Consider the following 27,017-nt stretch of genomic DNA (forward strand, 5'->3'; position numbering starts at 1 on the left):
AAATGTTCAGGTCCCCGTCTTCCCTCTAAACCATTTCTCATCTATACCGAACATGTTTACAGGGTTCCAGGACTATGGGCCATGAACCTGTTGGTCACAGATGAATTGAGTTGGTACCCAGACATGCATTAACAATGCTGAATCACAGTAGTCAGAATTTGTCTCCCTTTTCAGTTCTTTCATCCTTTGGATTATATCCAGGAGGAAGTCTGCACCTGGTGCTAAAATGGCTTTAACACCTGGATCACCTGCCCAGTGTCACTTTGAACAGATGGAGAGTGGTCCTCAGGTTCAGAGCTTTAAAATGGCAAGAGTATTAGCTAGAATTGAATGTTGTTGTTTCATATTTATTGTATTTTTTATGGCTACCTCCTATTCTTTCAAAACAAACAACTTTTTATTGAAGCATAGTTGATTTGTAATGTATTAGTTTCAGGTGTACAGCAAAGTGATTCAGTTATACACACACACACACACGTGTGTGTAGATATATATTCTTTTTCAGATTCTTTTCTATTATAGGTTATTATAAGATATTGAATATAGTTTTCAGTGCTATACAGTACGCCCTTGTTGTTTACCTCTTTTACATACGATAGTATATATCTGTTAATCCCAAACTCCTAATTTATCCCTCCCCCCCGCCCTTCCCCTTTGGTAACCATAAATTTGTTTTCTATGTCTGTGGCTTAATTCCTATTTTTATACAGTTTAGGGATAAAGGTTTTTTTTAGGAAATAGGTTTTTTAAAAGTGATGAAGAAAAATTATAAATAAACAATCACACAGATGGTATACTGAGGATAGGATTTAGGAAGAAGGAAATAGGGCTTCATAAACACCTAGTACTTCATAATACCTGATCTCTGCAGCACTTTCCAATTTTCAGTATCTCTTATATAAATTACCACACTGGATTCTCACAACAACCCCATGAAACTGGTAGGAATTATCCGTTTTAAAGATGATGCATTGAAAAACTTGAGGTTCAGAGAGCAGGAACTGCTCACCGTGGTCACACAGGCAGTGAAGAAAGCAGCCGGAGTTCAGGTTCAACTCCAGCATGTACGATGCTCCGCCAGCACTCCGCCGGCGCATCACGTCAAGGGCAAGAGCAGATGAAGGGCTGTTGCGAAGCAACGGGCCAAGGCCAGAAATGCCAAGGAAAGTCTGCAGAACTTGATGACTCTCCCGATTGGCCTGAGTTTTCACAAGTTCCCCGTGCTTGTATATATTCTATTTCATGGACAAGCCTGCGTTTGCTCCATTCTGGGTTTCTCTAGAGAAGTCTGACTCTCCTTCTAGTGAGTCCCCTTCCAGAAGGTTCAGAAACTGGTCCTCCCATCAGGGCAACATCTCCTACCTTCTGGGGCCCACTACAGAAGGGGTGACACAAACTAGAAATGGGCCCCTCAAGGAGGAAAAGCCAGCCTCCGCCCGGTAAGAAGAGCATTTCTTCCAGCAGTTGACTAAGGTTCAGACCGCAGGTCCAGGTGACTGGATGAGCAGGGATTCCATAAACGTGGGAGAACCAGTGGGTTTGGGTGGCAAAGGAGGTGAGTTGGCAGTTCCATCAGTCTATCCACAGAGAGTTTGCAGGAGCTGAACACACTCCTGGAAATGATGCCAAGAGCCAGAGGGAAGAGTTGAAGCCGTTTGAGCAGATTGATGCATAAGAGAGAAGCATCCTGAGAACCAAGGGGAGACCAGAGCCAGTGCTGGAACCTTGGAGGAGGGAGGGGAGCAAGTGAGGGGGGCGGAGAAGGGCTGCCCAGGCGGGTTGGGTGACCAGGGAAGGCTAGAATTCTGGAAACCACAGGAAACCAGGGTGGACCTTCTTCCAACTTGTCCTGCAGACAGCCGCCTCAAATGGAAGAGCCCTATCATGTGTTAGCTCTTACGGCACCAAGAAGCATTGCTCGAAGGCAAAACTGAAAGCGTTACCAAGGAAGCTATTGAAACCCATGTTTATTGAGGAGCTGCTACGTGCAAGGCACTGCCAAAGGCACTGGTGATAGAGAAATGAACTAGACACACAGGGACCCTGCCCCCATAGAACTTACGGCCCAGCAGGAAAGAATGACATTAAAGAGTTATATCCATGATTAAATAATTACAGTCATGATGGGTACCACAAAGGAGTACAAGATACAGCCTTTTCTAAGACCCTGTGACAGGGGTAGCTAAAGGACGAACAGGAGTGTGTTAGGTGAAGGGAGAGAGATGAGGAAGATGGTCCAAGCAGAGGGAACTGCATATGGGCTGGCTTAGAGGTATAGAGGAATTTGGCATCTTTTCTAGGGCATATGGTTAAATGAATAATTCTAAATTTACTCCAGAGATAATTTTCTGGAAAGGAACTTAGCTTCAGTATCTCTGATTTTACATCTTCATTGTGTTCCATGACCTTCAAAGGTGGGACCTTGAAAAGTGGCAAAGTGAATGACCATCTGCTAATTTTTGCTTCATAAAAGTGAAAAACTTGGCCTAAACCCTCTCTAAGGTGTTTCCCTTTCTAAGAATCAGTGCTTTTCTTGTGTCAGGTTTTTATAAACGCTGAATTCAACTCTATAGAGTATGGACAACTAGTGCTTTATGTAGGGGGAAAATCAAGGAAAGGATGAAATATTTGAAAGTGTATTTAATGTTAGTTTTAATAGCAATAAAGAGAGAAGAGAGAAGTCATTTATAAGAAGGATACTTGATTTAAACCAAGAAAATGTCTCATGAAAAACACAAGTGCTTTCTTTCCATCAAGGCACCAGTGTTGGCTGAAGGAAACGTGCGTCTCAATGCTTCCCTTGTCCTATACGTTAACCGTGAGACTCCCAGCAGGAATCATTTATATAAGCAAAGCCTTCAGACATTTAATAACAGTGTTGTACAGTTACACGCACATTTCCTTTTAAGATTTTAAGATTCAGATAGGCAAGATAAAAAATCCTCCAACTTGGTTTGCTAAGTGCCCGCCCCCGTTTCCAAAATTAACCCCAATAACAGTGTGTTATCCTTGGAAAGCTCAGTGATGCTGCAAGTTCAGAATTCAGATGCACACACCCCAAATTACATCCTTACAGGAAGCCGTTCTTGAGACATCAGGCCTCTAGAATCAGGAGAGTCGTAGGAAAACTGGAGAGAGATAATGAGTAAATATTGCCAGCCTCAAGCTCACAGTTTTACACTTGAGGAAGAGTCTACTAGGGGTCCAAACCTAAGAACCACGCAGCCAGTGAGGTTTTCACTTCCGAGGGTAACCTGGGGGCACCAAGCTTGCTCTCGTTTGGGAAAGGGGCGGGGGGGGGGGGCGGTAAAGACTCCCTGCAAGGACTTTATTTTCTTTTATCTCAACTCTCCCGAGCTACTTCGTAAACCTGTAAATAAGATTCCCAGGAGGACCGGATAACTTCTGGCTCTGAGCAAGGGGCTTTACTTCCATCTCCCCCAAAGCTGGCAGGGCCTATCTAAGAAAGAAAAAAGACAACTCCAAGGAAAAAAAAAGATCGTGTCGGAGCCTCTGGAAACACTTAAGTTAGGCAAGAAATGCCAGGTCAGCTCCTGCCCTGTGGAAATCCCTTTCACAGCTGAAGAAACTGTGCGCATGCTCTGGGAAGCTGAGTGTCTCAAAAGGTCCATAAAAAGTCTGGGGGGTTGGGCGGGGCGCGAGGCAGGAGGACCTCTCCTCACATTGACTAAGTAAGCAGCCAGAGACATGTTCAGATCATGGGCGGGCTTTTCTAGAAACGAGCGATTCTCAAAAAACGGGAGAGAAGGGTTTTGCCCCCTGGGCTGGTTTGATCTGTCTGTGCTTGGCGATGCGCTATGCACGGTACCCCGGGCAGCGTCTGCAGTTGGTTGAAAGGGAGCTAGAGTCAAAGGGAAATAAGAGTTCAGTCCTAAAAATCCTATCACCTGAGTCCAGCAGGGTCCCTCACACAGAGGATTTGTGGACCCGCTTTGGATACAACCACACGTAAACATCAGCTATCAGCGAGAAGCTGGCAGCCCAAGAGGCTGGGTTGCTTTCCGCCCTGCCAATAGAATGTTAAACAAAGGAGTCAGAGTCCTGGGCCGGGGCTGACAACTCCCTAGATTTTCCATAGCTCTCACACAGATCCAGCCCCCAGCCGTCAGCGACTGAATTTAGGATATGGGACTTTTTTGCCCCCCTCAGTACTGCTCTCTTTCGAAGCGACTCCAGCCCCATCACCTGTGAAAGGAAATAAAAGATCCTCTGCGAATATTTCAAGGCTGCTCCCTTGCAAGGGCTCTGGCGGTGCCAGCCCTGCCACTTCAATTGGTTCACAGAATTGCTACAGCGATTCAGTCCAAACAGCCTTCCTGTCAGGCCTTTCCATGAGCTGCCAACCCTTGAAAAATGTCCTGATTTGAGTCTTGGTCGCCTCTTGGATTATTTTTTGATGAAAGTGCTAAAAACACAGAAGAGTCAAGTTATCGAAAAGGCAGACAGAAAGAAGGCAAAGAAAAAAGGGCTAGATAATCCCCTATCGCGGCTGCCTGAGCATTCGGTGTCCGCACCGTCCTGCCAAGTGATGATGTGGTACGAGGCAGACATCACTAACAGACTGAGCCAAGCAGGCCAGATAGCTGAGGCGATCACGGCGGCAATCATTCGCTTTTCATCGGGGGGAACCTTCCAGGAGGCAGCCGGTTGAGCGTGGGGTCAGCTCTGGGGGTGCAGTGCGGTTTGAGAACCAGCCACCCCAAAGGCAGGGGGTCTGGGCATTCGTGCCTTTCTGGAACCAGCCTCAAATCAGTGAGGCTTGTCTGACAAGGGTTCGGGGAGGGGAGGCTGAAGCAGGGTCTTACACAGAGGAGGCTTTCATTTTATATCTCCCTGTCCACATATGGATTTGTTTTCCTACTTGGTTTTCATAGCCAGATTAACCCTTTTTGTTCACACATGATGCGAACCGTGGGGATCTCCGATCATTTCCTCCCCCGGAGGGGAACAGAACCAAATAAGTGATTACAACTATCAGAAATATTCTGTAAATGGTCGTATATGGTGGTCAGGAACTTAAGGGGGGAGGGGGGAGGGGACCTAGTCTAGGAAAATCAAGGAAGCAAGAAGAGGAACTGGATGGTGGTTTCTAGGACTTTCCTGGGACATGCTCATCGGGGAGCCTGAGTAGATGATTGGGACCCACTTCAGGGACAGCTGATGTGGGAGATACAGAAGCAGCAGGCTTCTCGCCCCACAAAGGGTCTGGGCCCACCATGCTTCCTGTTTACCCTTCACGTGCTCTAGAGCATCCGTGAATTCAATGCTCCTTCCTGGCCACCCTGATTTTAACTTAATTGTACCTGTTAAACATGGATGTATTGAGAGAAAGGGGACAGTTCCTGGGGACATATCCAGAGAAAACTCTAATTCAAAAAATTAATGCAGCCCAATGTTTATAACAGCACTATTTACAATAGCCGAGACACGGAAGCAACCTAGGTGTCCACCGACAGAAGAATGTATAAAGAAGACGTGGTACATATATACAATGGAGTACTACTCAGCCATAAAAAAGAATGAAATAATGCCATGTGCGGCAACATGAATGGACTTAGAGATTATCATATGAAATGAAGCAAGTCCAAAAGAGAAAGACAAATCATATGATATCACTTACGTGTAGAATCTAAAAAAGAATGATGCAAATGAACTTATTTACAAAACAGAAATAGAGTCACAGATATAGAAAACAAACTTGGGATTACCAAAGGGGAAGGGGGTGGGGGGGATAAGTTAGGAGTTTGGGATTAGCAGGTACAAACTACTGTATATAAAGTAGATAAACAACAAGGTCCTACTGTACAGCACAGGGAACTACATTCAACTTAAAAAAAAAAGGACAGCAAAGGAGAACATGGTATATCTTACCCCAAACCCAAATTCTCCTAGAGCCGAACCTGTACAAAGTATCTTGATGGACAAAACAAAACCCAGATGAAACACCATTTCTCACAGGAGTGAAAAGTGAAAAGTACTCTTGTTGGGCATTTGTTAACAACTTTCTTTGGGACACCAGACACTCCTAACACCCTGAGCTAAATCCATCAGACTAACTCTTCCAACCACCGCCAGTCCATGGGATAAATTTCAACACACACATGTAACAGGAAAAATAATTGAGTCTTTACCCTAAAATACTAGCAACTCAGCCACTTCCGCAATCAGTTCGTCACCCACCCAATGTTTTCCTTTTCTGTCACTTTAAACAGGATTGGTCTTTAAAACCAGAAAGAAAAAAGAAAAAGTTTTCCATGCACAGAATTCTAAGCACTAGATCAGTAGGGCTCATCTGAATTTGTTTAGTCTATGCATTTTTATCCTCATTGCACAAGTTAGGGAAAGAGAGTCTCTTTTCCTAATTGGAGAGATTTCTTCACATCCGTGCTTGTCCAGACAGAGGAAGAGAAGTTCCCAAGCAGCAAACGTGGGGAGAAACAGTAGATTTGGACACACACACACACACACACACACACACACTCTGCCCCCAGATATGACCTCTAATGTAGACGAGGATGTTGCTTCTGCTTCTGGGACTCACTGTGGTTTTAGGGGGCACTTTATCCAAACCTGTCTCCGTGGTGACTTACACGTCATCCTAGAGAGCGTGGGTCAGACGGCGCAGGATGGAAATTTGGAAAAGGGGAGAGACTGCCAGCATTCGGTTGTGCACACTCTTGTCTGTGGCTACCATGTTCTGAGCCAGTCCTCTTAAGGCGGAGGGAATAAAAGACAGAACCCGCCAGGGTCTGGGCTACACATCCCAGTCTTTCCTCTCTTATTTGGGGAAACAGGGTTCTCTTGGCCAAGACCTGAAGCCATGGCCAGGTTGCGCTCCTCCATCTGGCACGACCCCTCAGCCCCTGCTTTGGCCCCGGGTGGGCAGGGGGAGGACCACCCCTGACCTCAAGCCTGGTAGAGGGTCTCAGGATCCGTGAGAGCCCCCGAGGGGCTTCAGGCAGCCAGTGAAATTTAAAGGAAGAGGAAGGGTGTGGTTTCCTTTCTGCGTGGCTGTTAAGAAAGTTACTGCATTTGGCAAGGAAGCCTGGGAGGCAGGCCTGTGCCAGGGCAGATGGGACCAAAATGAAAGGACAACAATAAAATTCAGGCGGCCTGTAAAAACTCACATTGGAGGGGGTGGTGGTCTGCGAGTGGAGTCTGGGAGGGGGAGACATTAAGCTAAGGATCTGAGAGCCTTCAAGTCCACGCTGGACAGCTGAGGGCCCAGTGGTGAGGCCTGGATGTTCCCAAACTTGTCTTCACTTTAAAATCCCCTGGGGAACTTCCAAAAACGCCTACAGCCCGTGGTCCATCCCCAGAGATTGCAGCTAAACTGCTCTGGGATTCAGCCTAGGCTTGGGAAGTGCGAAAAGATCCCCAGGTGATTCTAATGGGCAGACGAGTCTGGGAACCACTGATGGAGTCTCTGGCTACTCAAAGTGTGGTCCCCAGACCAGCAGCATTGGCTTCTTCTGGGAGGTCAGGAGTACTACGGAATATCAGGCTCCCCCCGGACTTGCTAGACTAGAATCTGCACACTAGCCAGATGCCAGGTGATCTGTATGCTAATCAGAGTGTCTGATTCACTTGCGAAGCGCTGCTTCACACACACACACACACACACACACACACACACACACACACACACACACACACAGACTAGGTCAGATCCTTCTCCTTCCTGGCGTGGATTGCATTTGTAATTGTGTATCTATGTGAGTTATTACAGAAGTCAGTGTACGGGCCCCAAAATATCTAGAAAAGGTTTCTTAACATTGCCTATAGTGCATGGGTTAAATTAAAATGTAAACTTCAGAGTTTCAGTGAGTGCCAGCTCCCTGGCCTGGTCCTATGCATTCGTGACCAGCAGTCATTTCAGGCCTCCAGTGCAGGGCAGATAAACTAGGTGAAGCCAGGGCCTGGCTTTCTCTCCCATAGGCACTGCCCGTGGTTCTGATTCTCCTTCTCCTCTGGCTGCCACCTCTCCCACTGAAGCCTGTCTGTTGCCTTGAACATCTGCACTTTATTTAGCAGAACAGGGTTAATTGGTAGAAATCCTGGAACCAAGGTGAGCATGACCTTGTCCTACTGCCCTTGCCCCTAACCCTTCCAGGACCTCCCATCCCTCCAGAAGCACTGCCCATCCCCTTGGACCCAAGTGGCCCGAGGCCCGAGTCAAGGCTAGGCTCGTGGGAGGCTGTCTGGGGTCTGGAGACGCCCAGCGTGGTAATAAGTCACAGGACCTAGATTCCAAAGGCATGAGTGTGAATCATGGCCTGAGCATTGTACCCTATCAGTTCTGTGAGCTTGTTTTCCTCCTGAGGCAAATGCAAGATACTGACATCCTAGGGTTGTTGTGAAAACCAAGTGAGATAAGGGATGTGAATACACTCTGTAAACTCTGAAGTGCTGTACCTGTGGTGGAAGGTGCCACAGCACAGGAGATGAGAGCATAGCAAGGAAGTAACACCTGCATGGTTTCACTTCCTGGCTCCATCACTTACTGGCTATTGGATCTCGAAGCGGAGGCATAACCTCGCTGGGCCTGTTTCCTCGCCTGAAAATGAGGTTACTAAGAGTGCCTCTCTGGTGGGTTCATCAAGAAGCTTAAATTAAATATTATGAAAATGCTTGGTGTACGCCCCGCACATAAGATGTACTCAATCAATGTTAGCTACAATCATGACCCTTAGGAAAGACAAAACAGTTTTGCTTAAAGTTATAATACAAATAAGGACAGACTAAGGAGCCCGCCCTTCCCCAGAGGGGCTCCAGTCCAGGCCATTCTGAAGAGGCAAGGTGCTTCTCCTCCCTCAGACTCACGGGCCTACGTCACCTGCTGACTGGGAATAATGACTATACCTCACAGGGGTGCCATCACTGTTAAGGAAGAGCTCTCTACACCTTCTCTCCTGGGACCCCGGGGGAAAAGGGACGTTTTTAAGTAACAAAGCACATTGACCAGTAACACAGGTATGCTTATAGAGTTTACCTGTAAAAGACAAGTCAGAATACTTGGCTTGGAAGAGAATTTAGTGTCAGTTCAGAACGCCCCAGCTCAAAAAGCAAACCCATGGGTAGTCAGGAGGGCATGTGATGGTGTTAAGATACAGTTTTCAAGAGGTAAAAGCATGATTCTTGTGCAACTATAAAATGAAACTTGGCAAAGATTATATTCAACTCATTATATAAGGAAGGAACCAGTAAGCTATTTAGAGCAGTTCAAACAGCATTTGAAGAGTTAGGGGTTCCTAGGCAATCTAATGTTAGGACAAGATTGATAGGTTAGGTATATAACTAGTTAATGTCCCACAGGACCATCAACCGTAACCCTTGGGGTCGTCTTTTTCAAAAGGACAGAAACTGTTCGTATTGGTATCTCCACTGGACAAAAATCTACATGTTAACGTGGAACTTCACCGAGTCTAAGGATAGCAAGAAGTAAATTTCTCTAGATAATCCCTGCAGGGATGGGGTGGGGTGGAGAAAATGTCATATTGCCACCATATGACATTGAAGGGCGTGCCACCCACCTTTCTGCCTTCCATCCGAGTTTTGGACTTTTTTTTTTTTTTAAACAATGGTAAATACTTACCTCACTTTACAAACAACCTTTCTCTTACATGATGCTTACAACAGCCCTATTGAGGCAAAAAGGGCAGAGAAAACTCATTTCCAGAGGAGAAAACTGAGTTACACGAGGAGAGAGAGAAGCTGGGCTTGGAGGAGAATCCCGTTTTCTAATTCCAAGTCTCATGCTCGTCTTGAAACTCCATCTCACCCTTGCCCTTCTCTGCTCCCCTTCGTTTCAGCCCCCCATTGCTCTCGGTGGCACTGTTCGCCTTTCAGACTTCCCTTGGGGTTCACTTAAGGTAAATGCTCGAGGAGGGAGGAGACCCTGCCACTCCCCACCCTTTGTATCCTAGGGGCTTCTGGTCTCATCCACGTCCTTTTAAGTCCCCGACACCATTCAGTTCCACAGCATTAGAGGAACCACACATCCTACTACCCCGAGCCAAAGAAAGTTGTCCAAACACTTTATCCTCCCCTCGGGAAAAAGGAGCGCTTGTCTTCTCAGCTGCTGTGAGCCACTTTGCCATCGTTCATCTGAGACGGCATCCACATCAGAGAGACCCACTGTTTACAAACCGGAATATCTCATTGGAAACACCTGTTCTGGTTGACGTCTTCCCTTCGTCGATAAACAGGATGGTCATTTTCTGTGTCAGGGAGAGCTGGGTCTGTCTGCCTCCTTGGTGAATGGCACGTAGGGGACAGATGTGTGTTTATTGTGTTAAACTGTCAGCCAGGAGACCGGCAGCAAGTGTGGCCTGAGGGCCCAAATCGGTTTCTTCCGTTTCTTCCTCGCAAGGCCATTTAGTTTTCTCACCCACGGACTTCTGCTGTCATGGAAACTGTCCCACTAGCAGGATAGAGACTCAGCCCGACCCTGCTTCCTGCATCCAGTGAGAGAGGCAACATTTATAATCATGAAACAAAGTAGACAGTAAGAAAGTATATGGGGTGTGCGGTTAGGGAAGTATTTCCTCTGAAGTCGCCTAGAACTCTGAAGCTGGGAAAAAAAATTTTTTTGAGAACATCTGATTCAGAGTATGTTTATAGGAGGTAGACTGACAACAGCAAACACTCGGTGCATAATAAGTGCATGCTAAGCCCTTTCCGTGCGGCAGCCCATTGAACCCTCTCAGTGACTCCAGGGGGCAGGGTGGTTCTTACTGGCCCCATGACACAGATGAAGAAACAGACTCCACGAATCACTCACTGGCCCAAGTCCAACAGAAGAAAGGGACAGAACTGGGACGAAAATGCACACCTCTGACCCCGAAGCCCGGACCTCTTGACTTGAAACAGCTGCCTTCTCCTATCTCTCTTGCCTCTGTCATAAGCTAGCTCTTGAACGGCGCTGGACGCCCCGGTCCATCCAGCGTCCACCACTTTTATTGGATCATATAATCCTTCCCACCTCCGCCATAAGCCACTTTGTAAGAGCCCACAGAACGAGGATTCCACGCAACAGGATATGGGCCACCCCGATCCAGGCCAGTTTTCTCATTTCCCAGAGGACCACCTTGGGCTGGGCAGGGAAACGACTCGCCTCTAGCTGCACAGCTAATAAATGTCAGCGTTGACACCATAGAGCCAGCCCCCCGACCCACGGGCCCGAGCTCGGCTGTACTGGGCCGCCTTGCATCTAAACCAAACCCTGAGCCAGCAGTTCAGCTCTCCCGGCCAAGCATCAGGACTAATCCCCTTGTAGGCTGGCTGTTAAATCCGACAGTCGTTAGAACAGTGCTCCAGTGGGCGGGGTGATTTGCCACTTAGGAAATTCTCCCGCGTAGCTCTTCTGTTTCGGGCTTTGCTGCCTCCGGGTAAACCTAAAACCATCCAGTGATGAAGCCTGATTCATACATCATACACCTCCCCGCAAAACTTCAAATCATTTAAACATGAAGTGTTGTGGGATCGTTGTATTTCAGCTAGTAGAATCCAACGCGTCAGGAACAACAGGCAAGGTTTTCTACGCCAACAGCTTTAGGGAGCAAAGTTGCACCCACGAATGAAAGTTCCCCAGCTCAGACAACGAGACGGTGGTGAGCATCGTCTTGGTTTTCCATTTTAACATGACTCTAGCACGGAATAGGCACAAATATAAACATGCATCCCTTCAAATACGTGCCACATGGCTCTTACTCCCAAGGCTGTGAAGGTGTATTAGACAGAACAGTGAAGTGCCTGAGGACGTGGTATCAACAGCAGTCACCACGCAGGAGGTGTGGAGCTGGGTATTATCGCGGGAAGACTTGGGCGGGAGAAGAGAAATATTGTGAAGGATAACTGTTTCTTCCTACGTCCTTCTTTGAATTCTGACACTAGCAATGAGGACGGCCTCACGACTTGTCTTCTCCCCACTTACAAGCAGAGAGAGTAGAGGTGTCATGCCCCACAGAGCATGCTCAGATCGTGACACCCTACCCACCCAGCCCTTTTGTACCCTTCTGCCCTTGCATACCTCCTCCTTCTGCTAGGACCTCCTTCTCCTCCTTTTCTGCCCGCTCACCATGCACAGCCCCAATCCTGAGTCACCGCCTCTGAGAAGCCTCTCTGGAATTCCCATTCGGGTTAACACCTTCCTCTGCGCTCCTAAGGTCTGTGTGCAAGATAATAGCAGCTACCATTTGTAGTGGCTAAGGTGGCTGGGCACATTGCATGCGTTAGCTCTGTACCCATTTGACAGGTAAAGAAACTGAGGCCCAGTTTGTCCAAGGCCACACGGCTGTTAAGTCACGAAGCTGGGTGTGGAATCCAGGTCTCTCAGGCTCCAAAGTCCATGTCTTTCTACTACACAACAGGCAGCCATCCTTGCCTCAAATTAATCCCTTCCCAGGAAAGGGGATAAGTATGTGTTTCTCCATCTCCCCCTAGACTGTGTATTCCTCTAGGGCACCGCGAGTCTTACCATGTATCCCTGTGCCTGGCACATAGCAGATGCTAAATAAATGGTTAAATGAATCAATAGTTTGTTGAATGAGAAGCTTATCCCTTTATCCCACAAGTTGATGGAACACTGCTTCTGATAAAATCCTAGTACATGTGGTTCCCGTCCCAAGTCAGCACCCACCCCACAGTGGAGAGTCAGGTCAGTTTCTCAGCTGGCAGACCATATACTAATTCCCACCGCTTCTCCAAGTTTCATGTCCTATGAATCTCCTGGGAATTGTGTTAAAGTGCAGGTTCGAATTCGAAAGGGCTGAGACCCTCCTGGGTGGGGCGTTTCCTGCAGGCTTCTGGTGATGCTGCTGGTTCGAAGACCCCATCTGAGAGCCAGCCGGGTCTAAATACATCAGCAAGCAGCAGCCGTGCACTTTGGTTACCTGGGGCTGGTAATGAACAATAAAACCTGTCTCGTGCGTTGCGCTCTCCCAAAAGACGACCGGGTTTCAAATGCTCCTGATTTTCCGTGATTTAGCAAAATATTTAAGCTATGCTTTGAGCTGTAAACATCTGGCAGCATGAACCTTTGTTTGTGCCTGTAGCTTTGGTATAATCACACCCTATCAATAAATGAGAGACAGGAGGCACTCACTGGAAGATTCCATTCCAGTGACAAGTGGATCAGGGGAGCGGGTGAGGGTTGGGGAAGGCGCGATGAGCCCCAGGGCATTTCTGCTGGGAAAGTTCCACCCTTCCACACTTGCCTAACCCGTGGCCACTTTCCCGACTGGTCTCCTCCATTTCTGGTAAACAGTAAAGTGATGGCTTATTCATCTCGAGACCTTTGAACCCCACACAATCGCTTTGCTGGCATGCCAAGTCTTTAGAGGTCAAGCATCCCTGGTCCAAGACGTTTGGAAGGAAAACACCCTCTTTTCTGTCTCCTTTTCCAGATGTCCCTGGGCCAGCAGCAGTCAGCAAGAGGTGTGCCTTGTCTGAGATGCAAGGGGACGTGTTCGGGCTTCGAGCCACATTCATGGAGGTAACGGAGCTTGTCAGGAGAGGCTCTGCCTGCCTTCATTTCTTGGCTGTCCTTTCTGGGAACCCTGGTCATTCTCTGATGGGACTGCTTAGGATGCATGTGTTGCTGGTGGACTGGCTCCGGGGTGAATGCCTTCTTGCTTGGCTTAATTCAGAAATGACAGAAAAGCCCTTGAGGGGCCAAGATGAAGGAGGAGTTCAGGGCTTTATAAACCATTTCCAGGTGGAGGCTGCCAAGCTCAGCCCGGTGAGGATGCTCTGGGAAGCGGTGGACAGTCGTTAGCTCGTGCCTGGTCCACGCTGGGTAGACCTGTCTGTCCTGGGGTTTGGGGTATGGGCTTCATCTCCCCCTCCTGCACCATCATCCCCCTGGGGTTCTGACCAAAGAGTGCCCCTGGGACAGAAATAAAAATCACTGTGTCCACAGTACTTAAAAACCAGGACCTGGTATTCACATCCAAGGCAGGAGGGCTGTGAGATCCAGCTGGACTTGGACTCACGGCGCTGTTCTTTTTTTTTTCATTGAGGACTCTGAAAACAAGAGGTAGGGCTGCCGCTCTGCACAGTCCCCGGGCACTATTCACATCAGCATCTGTGTGGACCGTATGCCCTGGAGGTGTGCAGGGCACAGCCTGCGGGACCGTCCCTGCAGCCCTGGGAGAGAGGCTAAGCCCTGTAGGGCACGAGAGCTAAAAAGGAGCTTTTGTCTCCACTGCCAGAGGGTTGCCTTGGGCACTCAGTGGAAGAACAAAATTGGGGAGATGTTTGTCTCAGAGAAGTTGATTTCCGCTGTGAGATAGCAGTTACCAAAAATACTTATTGAGCTGAGCTAAGTCTTTTCTACTTAAACGCTAAAATAACCCTAAGCAGGAGGTACTAGTATGTCCACTTTACAGATGAGGAAACTGAGGGTGGGTATTGGGGGCAGAATTTGGACTCAGGTCTGTATGAAGCCCCATCCCACACTGTCAACCATTCTGCATGCAGTACTGCGGTCCAAGCACAAGATTGTTCCTTGACGTTATGCCCAGGCAGTCCCCACTTCGGAGGAGCTCATATGGTCTTCTGGACGCCAGGGACCATCAAGGTCATCCAATCCCAACATCCGTCCCCTGCACAAATTCCTCCCACAGCTAGGATGTCCTTCCAGGACGAAGAGCTCCCCACGCATCTATTTTGGCCACTTGAGCTCTTTCTGGCCTTGAAAAGAGGCTGCCTCCCTATCATTTCACCCCGTTGGTCCTGAATCTGCCACCAGGGTGTCAGAGAACAAGGCTGGCCCCTCATCAGCTCTCTGAAGACAAGCAAGGATGCCTCCCTCAAGAGTTCTTGGAGCCGAGGGATAACGTTCCCTAAATGCACACGTGGCGTCAGTGCAGTAATGTTTCCATTCTCTCAAGGACCACAGTCCCGCGCTGCTATCTGGCATCTGAAAATGGGTGTTTGATATATTTTGTCTGGTTTCCTAGTTGTTTATGGCAGGAGGGCAGTTCTGGACACTGTTCCTCTCGGCTAGGAGCAGAAGCCTCTCAGCATTGTTTTCATCCCACTTCCTCATCATCCTACAAGTTCTTTGAACGTCAAGCGAACTTGTCCTTGAGAAACACAGACTGCAGCTTTTAGGTCCTGCCCATCCAGTGTCACCTTGGAACAACCTTAATAGGGACCTAAATTTCAGGCTTCGTGGAGCAGTGAGGTCGCAGAGCCTTAGCAGGGAAACCGTGTCAAACCGTTTTTATGCTTCAGTTCTCATGTTCTCAATAGTTTGAAAGATATTTAAAGGGTCAGAGTGGCAGCCAGTCTGGTTTCATGGGAAAGTTTCCTAACTAATAATCACAGGACAGAATTCATGTGCTGACTCTGCTTGAATAAGACACTTCCCTTCTCTAAGCCTCAGATTTCCCATCTGAAAAATGGGAAGCTTGGAGCTGGTGGGCCCTAGGATCCCCTTCCAGCTTTACAATTCCATAGTTTCAGGCAAACTGTCTGGAATCCAATTACGGATTCACATGGTTGGTAGAATTAGAATGGTCTTCATATTTGCAGCACAGAATAAGTAGAATTACTTAGAGAGGAGGGTACAGAGTGAAGGCAAAAGCAGACTTTCAGAACAAACATATCGTGGAGATGGAAGGGGAGGTCCCCCCAGCAGCCTTCAGCAACCCGCTTTCCAAATGGCCATGCCGGAGTCCCTGCCCGCAAGGGCCAACCTCACAGGATGCTGAGCTACCACACACGGCGGAGGGAAGCGGGCCTCCGGAAGGCCAAGCTTTTCAGAGACAGCCCAGGGCACGGCTTCTTCCTCGCATGCAGAGACTTACCATCATCATCACCGTCATCATTCTAATAGCTTTATGTTTTAAAGGCACACCAATTTCAGTGAGCAGAGGGAAAAACCCTGATCTGAGGGAAGCAGGGGACATACTATGAAAAATGGAAGGGAGACCACTGGCTCTGCAAATTACAAAATTTTACACCCTTTGGGGGTCTCTCTGGATAGATTCCCCCAATCTCCTCATCGCGGCACCCCTTTGATGTTAATTCTGCTCCTCTCACCGGGTCAGGATCTTCATAGATGGCGGCGCAGTAATACAATAGCTGGGCTTCCTGTGCTCTTGGAGTGACAACCTATAGAAAGTGCGCCTGAGGTGCCTAAGTTCCTGAAAGGGACATACTCATGCCTCTCGCGCTTTGGGGTGCGTGAGAATCCCCTCTGGAACAGGGTCGCGAGTGCCCGGGCCCAGATCGCACTCCAGACGCGTGTATCTAACTGGCGGGGGCCGAGCGGGGCATCCCCAAGTTAACACAGCTCCCCAGGTGATCTGGGTGTGCAGCAAAGCTTGAAAATTCATCAACTAGATCAGGGGTCAGCAAACTTTCTTTAAAGAGCCAGATAGGGCTTCCCTGGTGGCGCAGTGGTTGAGAGTCCGCCTGCCGATGCAGGGGACGTGGGTTGGTGCCCCGGTCCGGGAAGATCCCACGTGCCGCGGAGCGGCTGGGCCCGTGAGCCATGGCCGCTGAACCTGCGCGTCCGGAGGCTGTGCTGCGCAACGGGAGAGGCTACAGCAGTGAGAGGCCCGCATACCGCAAAAAATAAAAATAAATAAAGAGCCAGATAGTAATCGTTTTCGGCTTCACAAGCCACATGGCCTCTGTCACACCTATTCAGCTTGGCCCTTGTCGCAGGAAATCATCCATAGACAGTAGGTAAATGAATGAATGTGACTGTGTTGTAATAAATCTTTATTTAGGGACACTGAAATTCAAATTTCTCATCATTTTCATGTGTCCCAAAAGAGTTCATAGGCCATATAAAAAGAGGTGATGGACTGGATTCTGCCAGTGGGCTGTAGTTTGCCAGCCCCTGATATAGACCAACCCTCTCATTTTACAGATAAGAAACCTGCCAGGGGTCTGTGGTGGGCTAGTGTTCAGGCTGGGATTAGAGCCCAAGGCCATGCCATTTCCATAATTCCAGGTTGCCTATGACAGGTTGCAGAAATGGCCGTTGTGACACCATTGAGGATCTTTCCAGATGTGTCTGTGTCCCCTGCAATCTGGGTGCCTGGAAAGAGCGGGGTGGGACCAAGGGGGTGTCCGCCTCATCGGTAAAGTCTCAGAAACGTGTCTGGTGACATGAAGAGCATGAAGAAAGGAAAAATAATGTGGACACAATCTCAAAGAACATCTATTTGTCAGCATTTTGCATTTCAAAGCGTTCTGCGTTCCCAACGCCTCGCACAGCATCCTGAGCGTCTACATGAACCAACAGAGCAAAGGGCAGCTTCCTCCCCAACTTCCACGTATGGAAGGTTTGGGGACGTCAGAGGACCCGGTGGGACACTGGGCTTTCCTTCACTTCCTTCCTCGTCTTCCTCTCTCCGCTTCCTGCTCTGCTGCTGCCTCCCTCACCCACCCCCATAAACCAAAAGTGCCCTCACCTGTCTTCTTAAAGAGTCAGTTTCCTCCATGACTGGCTCATAAAGAATATTATTGGGTCATGAATAAAATGCCCCAGTTCCATAAAACAAGCCACCCGTTCTCATGAGCACGAAAAGAAAAGCCTTCTTGCATTTGCCCTGTACCGTCTTTAGGGTCCTATTCATCTTGAGAGATAATTTCTCTGGAATTATCATTGAGATCTGCGATTTTAACATGTCTCAAATGGCAGCCCACTGAATGTGAACTTGAACTGGAAGCTTCTCCTCAAATAACGCTGGAAATGCTGCCTTCTCTTCCCCTTAACGTCACACTGCACACCCGTGCGTTAAAAACAAGAAGCAGCCTTGCACTGAAGAAATGTGTTTAACCTTCTGTAGCCTGCTGACCTCCATCACCGCTGAGCCCTTTCCCTGGGCCACATCCTGACCTCCTGGGGGAACGGGTCCAGGCAGCAGAACCGCCCCCCCACCCAGAGCATCTGCGACTCCCACGTGAACTGGTCAAGACAGCAGAACCGCCCGCCCCCCACCCAGAGCATCTGCGACTCCCACGTGGCCCAACCTGATTCTACCTTATGTTATGGTTTCCAGCTGATTTTCTCTGCCTCTCCCACCCCAACTGCAGTCTCCTTGAAGGTTGTGATAGGGCCTCCTTCTTTTCACATTAGACTAGGATTTCTCAACCTCAGCACTACTGACATTTGGGACCAGATAATTCTTTGCTGTGGAGGGAGCTGTCCTGTGCATCGCAGGATGTTTACCAGCATCCTGGCCCCTACACTATAGACGTCATAGCACCCCATTGGGACTATCGAAAGTGTCTCCACGCTCAGCCTTAAAAAAGAACAAAATAATGCCATTTGCAGCAACATGGATGGACCTCGAGATTGTCACACTGAGTGAAGTAAGTCAGACCCAGAAAGACAAATATTATATGATATTGCTTATATGTGGAATCTAAAAAAAGGGTACAAATGAACTTACTTACAAAACAGAAGTAGAGTCATGGATGTAGAAAACAATCTTATGGTTACCAGGGTATGGGGGGTGGAGGCATAAATCGGGCGGCTGGGATTGACATATACATGGGAAAAGAATCTAAAAAAAAAAAAAGAAACTAACACAACATTGTAAATCAACTATGCTCCAATAAAAAGTTTTTTTAAAAAAAGTGTCTCGGGCTTCCCTGGTGGCGCAGTGGTTGAGAGTCCGCCTGCCGGTGCGGGGGACGCGGGTTCGTGCCCCGGCCCGGGAAGATCCCACATGCCGCAGAGCGGCTGGGCCCGTGGGCCATGGCCGCTGAGCCTGAGCGTCCGGAGCCTGTGCTCTGCAAGGGGTGAGGCCACAGCAGTGAGAGGCCCGCGTACCGCAAAAAAAAAAAAAAAAGTGTCTCCAGACATTGTCAAATGCCCCCTGGGGACAGATCTGACCTTGGCTGGGAACCACTGATGTAGACCATCAAGGCATGCGTCTGGTAGCCCCACAGTCAAAATTTGTGCTAAATGATTAAATGCGTCAGTCTCCTGAGTTTAGAAGAGAAAAGAAGGGTTCCTCCAGGCAGGCCTGGCTGTGAAGCACCCATGCAACTGCCCTGACACGTCTCTGGCTTAGGCCTGCCCCATCCCGCGGTAGGTCTTGATGTAGCTCACTTGACCTGACAAGCTCTAAATCGCGTGTGTTCCAGCATCTGAGACACAGCACGCCTGAGGGGACACGGCCAGGAAGGGAGGGGAGCGGTTTTCCTCTCACACTGGGAACCCCCTGGGTATCTAAACCTTAACAGCAGGACACAAAGCAGCCAACTGCTTCTGTTTTTAATTGTCGGAGGGAAGGGTCAGGCCTCAAGTCACCGTGAAGCTTCCCCAGGATGCTTTTTCTTTTCCCAGCCCCAGGACAAAGCCTTGGCAAGGGACATCCATCTCTCCAGCCCGAGGGGTTTCCTAAACTCATTCCCTTCCCCCCAGGTCCTGTCCACCAGTTTCCTGAAGAAAATTTCCAGCTGTATTTTAAATTCAGGATGAGTGCTAAAGAGTTTACAAGTTGCTGAAGCTCTGAGGCTCATGAGTCTTGGGAGGCAATTTCAATAATTCTTTAGGGCACGGATCAGTAGACTTTTTTTTAATAAAGGGCCAGAGAGTAGATATTTTAGGCTCGGTGGGCCACGTGATCTCTGCTGCAATTACTTATCTGCTGTTGCCGCCCAAAGACAATATGTAAATGATGGGCATAGCTGTGTTCCAATAAAACTTTATTTACAGAAGCAAGTTGTGGGCCTGGTTTAGCCCACAGGCTGCGAAGACTCCTGCTGTAGAACATCTCCAGTGATGAACCAGCCTTTGCCAGCCCAGTGACCAAGAGGAAAAACGTGCTGCTCTTTTTACCCACGAAAGTCATACCCACATTCCCCACAGATAGATAGGAAGACGTGAGTTTCTGACATCAAAGGCCTTTTGGGCTCCGGTTACCATTTGTCTGCTGCTAACCTTTTCAAGTTACTAAAGTTAAACTTTGAGCTTGCTTTCCAAAGCGTAGGCGCTGCCAGCGGGAGATTCTGCCTCTCTTTTCTGGAGGTTGATCTCACTTGTCCCCATCCCACCCCCCAGGAAAATGTGCAAGTCATGCAAATGCAGTCAGGAGGACCACTGCCTGAGCTCGGACCTGGAAGACGATCGGAAAATTGGCCGCTTGCTGATGGACTCCAAGTATTCCACCCTCACGGCCCGAGTGAAAGGCGGGGACGGCATCCGGATTTACAAGAGGAACCGAATGATCATGACCAACCCCATTGCCACCGGGAAAGATCCCACCTTTGACACCATCACCTATGAGTGGGCTCCCCCTGGAGTCACCCAGAAACTGGTAAGAGAGCTTCCTGCAACCAAGTGGTTGTTTCCCTGCCCTTGTAAATAGGAGCCGTGCCACAGGTTCCTGGATGTCCAAGACGAGGTAAGAAGTGGGCAAGTTTGCAAAAATGGTAGGAACATCGCTTTGGTTTCGAACCTGCTCCTGCCTCGCTCTGTGATCTTGAAGTGAAAACTGCCTGGGCCTCAGTTTTCCTCATCCATGAAATGGGTAGAGGTGTTCACGTGAATTCTAAGGGGCCCTTTCAGCTCTAGTACAGGGTTGCTCATGGTTCCCTTTAGGTTCCCCACTTCCGAACAGAGGATGGTTTATTGTTCAGAACTCTCAGAGTGCTCATGTTCATCCATAAGTTCCTCATTTTCCCTCAAAGTGGCCTGGGATGTGCCCTTTGCAAGTCTCGGGGAGAGCACAGGAACACTTCTCTCTTCTCCCTAACTCCTGGGCTTAAAAGAGAGAAGTAAATTGGCTTTACACAACCCTAGGGAAGAGGCACCCAGAGAAGGACAAGGCCCAGAGAGAGCAGGTGACTTGCACAAGGTCACCCCGTGGCTGCCCACGAAAAGGACCCAAGAAAAGTCCCCATGCACTGGCCTCACCCCAGACCATTAAATCGGAAGCTGCAGATTGCAGGATCAGAATTATCAGTCACGAGTATTTAAACGAAGCCCCAAGTGATACCCCACGTGGGCCCCCTTCAAGACGCAGAGCAGTGGACCAGCACCCCTCAAATTTCCACAAGCGTAAAAGCCATCTGGAGAGCTTGCAGAAACACATCGAGTAGGCTCAGGGCCGTTCTGAGAATCTGCAGTCCTGCCAAGCTCCCAGGTCATGCCGACGCTGCCGGCTCCCAGAGCACACCTGGAGTAGCAAGGACCCAGATGGTTTCTACAGGTTAGTGAGATTAAGAAAACCCTACAGTGTTAGAGATGCAAGCCTGACGCTGAATTCCATCTCTCCCGGGAGAAAAGGAGAGCCTTTTGAGACCCGTGTGTCCCTGTCCCTGCGGACTCCCCCCACAGCTCCTGCTACGCCCCCTCACTGAGTACCTTGCATGGCAATGACCTTCCACCTTCCTGCCCTGGACCACTCTACGGCAGGCCTGGGCTCCCTAGGCTCTTGCCCTCCTCGGGGACTTTGCACATGCTGTTCCCTCTCCTTGAAACATCCTTTCCCGGTTCTCTGCATGGCTGGCTCCTTCTGCCAGTCCTATCTCAGACAGGCCGTCCCTCACTACCCAACCTGTGGAACATGTCACCCATCCCTCTGCTACATTTCTTCTCTCTCCCAGTTCTCCATGGTTTCTTTAGAAGCTCTTATTTCGAGCTGCCATTGTCTCATGCGTGTCTGTGCTTCGTCATCACCTCTCCCCTACACTGGAGTGAAGCCAGGCCCACGAGAGCACGCGCATGCCTGTCCTGTGTACCGTCTCACTCCTCGCCTTCCACTGCACAGGGCATGCAGCAGGCTTGAGGCGTATTTGTGCCACGTCGCCTCCCAGCCAAGGACATTCCACGTGTGGTCTGGGGACTGGCACTGCTCCACAAAATCCTTGTGACTGGCCCCCGATCGGAAGCACAGAAATTGAGAATAAATGTTGGGAAAATGTTGTGGCACTTGACATCCAAGTGCGTGATGGCTGATCAGAGCTCCCGCGTGGTCAGCCTCACGTGAAAATCTCATGTGGCCTGAGCTACGTTCTCATCACGTGCACTGAGCCCACAAATCATCCTGCAATCCGTGGAAAAAACACCAAACAAATCTTGATCCTTCACCATAGACGGTTCGAGCAGCACAGTGCTATGCTGGAGCTTAAGAGGGGGAAAAACATCCCTTCTAGACAAAGCGAAGAGAGGCAAAGTTTCCTTGGGTTTTTTTTAAAGCTTTGCTTTTTGAGAAGCATATTTTAAAAGAACAGGTCAGCCTGCATGAGCTCAGCCACCCTGTGAAGTGAGGGTTAGTTTACGTGTGAGGAAACACAGAATGCTGAGCTGGACTTCGACAGCTCCAGTGGGTAGGCAGGGGCAGGTCGGGGGCCACGGGGGGCGGCACGGAATAGCGGCAGTGCCGGGCGGTTCCGAACGCGGGTCTGCCCTCCGGCACCCGGGCCTGGGTGAGCCATCAGTGGGTCTCCAAGATGTGAGCGGAAACTAAAGCAAGCAGCTCATAAAAGAGCCAGCTGTGGGCGTCAGGAACTGACTGGTGAAAACCCCAAACGCTTCAGCCCCAGACTAATCAGAGGAAGGCATCGTCGGGCCGTGATTAATGCCGGCTCATAAAACCACATGGGATAAAGGCCGCTCTGTCTGCCCTGCGTCTGGCCTGCCCGAGCAAATCACATTTCTGAGATTGGACGACTTTCTTCCCACTCACCCTTCCGACTTTTTTTTTAATTACCAAGTGATCAGGACTGATTACATTTTGGAAGTGGAACTGAATCTTGCTCTCTGTCACCCTTCCCAACCAGAATAAAAGCCAGAGAAATGCTTCAAAGACTAAAGTCTTCAAAGACTAAAGTCACAAGAAACCTAATTGCTAGTATGTACTGAGTACTTACTATGAGCCAGGCACTACGCTAAGAGCCACACATGCACAATCGCATCTGATTTTCCAACACTGTTAGGGCTGTACTGTTATTACCCTCAGCTACAGAAGAAGAAACCGAGGCTCAGGGAGGTGAATGGGTCTTTGAAAGCTAGCCGGGAATTTGTGGGGAGGCAAGATGGAGAAGATGAAGGGAACCAGCATCCATGGAGTATTTGTATATGAAGGATATCAACACCTCACCACTCCCTGTGCGCTGGGTGCATTACTGCCCCCATTTTACAGGAGAGCAAACAGAAGCTGTTGAGGCGCGCATGCAGGGCTGGCATTCACTCATACCCCATCCTCTGCTCCCTTACCCGTGGCAGTCAGCGCACTGTCTCCCACTGAGCCCTCCTTGGGCCTCAGAATCCTACTCAACACAGCACTCCAGGCTGCCATGATTGACCAGGATTAACGTGTAACGTGAAGCCCATTTGCTCTCTTTGTCTGACAGCTGGAGAAGAATCAGAAAGCACAGAATCAGGACTGGGTTTTCTGATTCCAGAGTCTGTGTGTGTCCCACTGCCCAACCCTGGGAAAAGAGCATCCTTCTCCTCCACTTTTCTCTCTGCTCTTTTGATTTCTGTCCTGAAAAAGCCTGGTTCCAGGAACCTCTTCACCCAGTATGGCTGTGCCAGACAGCAGAGCACCAAATGGTTCAGAGAGTTTCTCACGAAAAACTTAAAACCTAAACCAATCTTTCCAACTGATCCTAGAAAAGGCATCTTGCTAAAGGTTTTGGGAACATGACCGTAGTCGGCTTCGTGGAGAAACACCTGAGAGCTTCTCTTGCAGGCTCTGAGCACCACCGGCAGCTCACTCTGACCTGGCCTCCCTCCCCGTCTTCCCTTCCCGAGTCCATGCCAACTGATAGTGATTGCCTGAGGGCTGCCTTGAGGTGGGTTCTGAGACCCTCATCAGGGTTGATTAGCAATGTCTGCCATCAGCGTGTGGCTCGGGAGTGTGGGAGGGGCCTCAGGCCAGCCGGGCAAGGCCAGCCATCACGAAACACATGCCCGTGGTAGCCAGATGCTGGGGCCTTGCCAGAGCAAAGGCAGAGAGCTGGTACCCGGCTGGGGCTTTGAGGACACTGTGAGTGCAGGCGCAACCTCAGCCGCAGGGCTGACTTACAAAGTCGGGCAGGGAGGGGTGCAGGCCCTAGAAGACCAGAGCCACACACAGATCCAGGGACTACAGCCTCCTGGCACCAGGCAATGCTTCCACAGCCCCCTCACCCTGAAATGATGACAAAAGGAAACTCCCCCAGAGATTGGGGGACATTTCTTTTATCTTTGCAAATCATCCAACTTGTAGACATTCAGTATAGAAGAAGTTGAGACCCAAGCTGCTGAGTTCAAAGCTGTCTCTACCGCATACTAGCTGTGTGACCTTCGGGAGGTTACTTAACTTCTCTGTGCCTCAGTTTCCCAAGGGATAATATTAGTACCTTTCTCCTAGGGGTGTTGTGAGAATTAAATGGGTTAACATAGGTCAGACACTTAGAAGAAGGTCTGGAACGCAGCGAGCAGCACGTAGGTGTTAGCTGTCCCTACCGTTCCTCATACCACTCCAATGGGGGAAGAAAGCAGGCTTCCTAGAAGAGGCTGCTCTCCCATCAGCCGAATCCTCCGTGCAACTGGGGCTGCTTCAGCACTCGGAGTCAGTGAGATACTGGCCAGGTCTGGACGCCCATTCTGGCAGCATGAGCAAAGCTCTTGTTTCCACTGCTGCAAAATTCTTCCTGAGATTCTAGGAGCCGGGCAGGCCCCAGGCAAGAAATAGGAAGGGCTGGCGGGGGTATTTCCCCTGCCCCGCCCCTGCTGCATCTCCCCAGGGTCCTGTGCCCTACCGCACCCTCATCCATCTCCTCAGGGCCCTGTGCCCCACCCCAGCCTGCTGGCTGTTGGGCCGCTGCTTCCCGTCCTCTGTTGGTCCCATCCCTTCCCCCACCCACTGCCCTCGGATGTCCTACTTCAGACTCCCCCAGGAGGACCTATACAAGCACTCACTTCCAGGCCCCTGCAGGCTCCTAAAACAGAGTGGGCCTGGGAAGCTCTCCCACAAGGGCGCCAAGCGAGTCCTATGCACCGCAAAGTTTGAGACAAGGGTCTTCAGATCTACCCGTCTGGCCTGTTCTCGTCGGAGGCCACCTGCAGTTTCACGCTGATCAAGAGAAAAGCCACGGGCTTCCCAAGACACAGCAGGGATCAGCCCCTGCCAGACGTGTCGTCAGCTGGGGGGCCCCCCCGGGGCTTCTGGTTCTTCTGAGTGTTGGGTGAAGGGCCTGGGACTCTGGCCAGCCAGCCTACTCTGGCCCCTTTTCGGGGCTGCGGACTCGGCTGAGTGACACTGCTCTCCTCTTACTTGTGAGGCAGATCAAGTGAGGTGGCCACTGACTCCTCACAATGGCCCAGACCCTAACGAGCATGCTTTCTACCCTGAACTTTGCAGATGAGGAAACGGAGGCCCAGAGAGGCTGGGTGCTTTCTTGATCTTACACGGAGAGCAGCAGCAGGGCCGGAGCTAGAAACCCACATTTCCTGGCACCCCAGGATTCCGTGCACCACCCAGGCCATTTCCTGCGTCTAGAAGGTGCCCTGAGAGTATGAGGGGCTGTGCAGAGGAACAGGGACGAAGAGGGTATGCGTGAGCCCGCAGGGCCGGGAGGTCTCAGCCGGGCCCCCCGGGATGCAGGGCTGAGCCGCCGAGGGTGGGGTGCTCACAGCCCCCCTCAACTGCATTCCCACACCTGCCTCTCCCTGTTCTCAAAAGGCTCTTACCCGGAATTCATTTATTATGAAACTCAGCAAACCAGGCTCTGGAGTAGCACCCCCCTCCCCCAGGTTCTCATACCCTGTTCCGTACAGACAGGCCGCAGCTGGGACTGTCCATTATGAATCGCATTTTCCATGTTGGTTAACACAACTCCAGGGTGAGGCCAGCCTCAAAGACGAGATATGGGGCAGGCAGATTCTAAGAGGGTAAATACGGCAGCAGCCACGGGGGCGTGGGAATGAGGCCGTCTGGTGGGCGAGGCAGGTATGGGTCAGGGTTAGGTCGGGCACAGTGGTGGAGAACAGTAGTCCAGGACCAACAACTGGCCCTTCACACTTTCTCATGCTGTGTGGCCTCGACCTTCACCTTCCCCTAATCTCCCCGTCCCTGGGACCCACCCAAGTGTAAGATTTCTGCTCATCTCACAAAAGCAAGCAAGCCAGCCAACAGAAGGCCATTGGACAGTCATCCACGGACATATGAATATTCAGGTGGTCTAGCATCTGTGCCAGCCCTGTTGGTGTGGAAATGGGACTGACCTGAGACCTTGTCGATCTACTATTAGAAGGTGCCTTTGCATATTTTTAAATTAATAAACTATGAAATACCTTCTGCCTGTAGTGATTTAATTATACTTTGCCAAGAAAAGCGATTTTAAACTAGATCGACTTTTTTTTTTTAAATGAGAAGCATGGCCACGAGGTAAATGAGGTAAAAATATTCAGTTTTGAAGGAAACAAAAATCCTTGTTGCAAAGCCAGCAAATCTAAAAGGAACGTCTACTGAAATTACCCGATTCTCATCGAGACTGTGAATCTGTGAGTGTGACTCAGGGGAGAGCGGAAGCTTATTTAGGTCTCTTTCCAGTGTTCCCCAAATTCACCCCGCTTCTTCCTTGAGGATAATCCTTGGGTTCTGCAGAGACCTGCAGAAGCCCAGGTCTCGCCAGGGCTCAGATCTCTGCCCAGTGCTTGGGAATCATGGTGCTGGGTCTCCTCTTCCCCAGGGCCTGCAGTACATGGAGCTCATCCCCAAGGAGAAGCAGCCAGTGACGGGCACCGAGGGCGCCTACTACCGCCGGCGCCAGCTCTTGCGTCAGCTCCCTATCTACGACCAGGACCCCTCTCGCTGCCGCGGACTTTTGGAGAACGAGCTGAAAGTGATGGAGGAGTTTGTGAAGCAGTATAAGAGCGAGGCCCTGGGTGTGGGCGAAGTGGCCCTCCCCGGGCAGGGCGGCTTGCCCAAGGAGGAGGGGAAGCAGCAGGAGAAGCCCGAGGGCGCAGAGACAGCCGCCCCAACTACCAACGGCAGCATCAGCGACCCGTCCAAGGAACACGTAAG

The 27,017-nt window shown here is 49.9% G+C and overlaps 1 protein-coding gene across 4 annotated transcripts in view; it reads left to right on the plus strand.

Annotated features, from left to right (window-relative positions):
- The window catches only part of LMCD1 (LIM and cysteine rich domains 1), a 67,973-nt gene that overhangs the window by 15,500 nt on the left and 25,456 nt on the right, over positions 1 to 27,017 (plus strand). For all 4 annotated transcript variants that reach the window (XR_010947149.1, XR_010947150.1, XM_067755291.1 and 1 more), the window contains exons 2-4: positions 13,428 to 13,516; positions 20,060 to 20,315; positions 26,683 to 27,012. Coding sequence is in view for 2 of the 4 variants with exons in the window: in XM_067755291.1 (XP_067611392.1) it covers positions 13,428 to 13,516; positions 20,060 to 20,315; positions 26,683 to 27,012 (675 nt within the window). In the remaining 2 variants the exon portion in view is untranslated. The remainder of the gene's footprint in view (positions 1 to 13,427; positions 13,517 to 20,059; positions 20,316 to 26,682; positions 27,013 to 27,017) is intronic.

The sequence above is a fragment of the Pseudorca crassidens genome, chromosome 10 (genome assembly GCF_039906515.1).
Source record: "Pseudorca crassidens isolate mPseCra1 chromosome 10, mPseCra1.hap1, whole genome shotgun sequence".
Lineage (NCBI taxonomy): Eukaryota > Metazoa > Chordata > Mammalia > Artiodactyla > Delphinidae > Pseudorca > Pseudorca crassidens.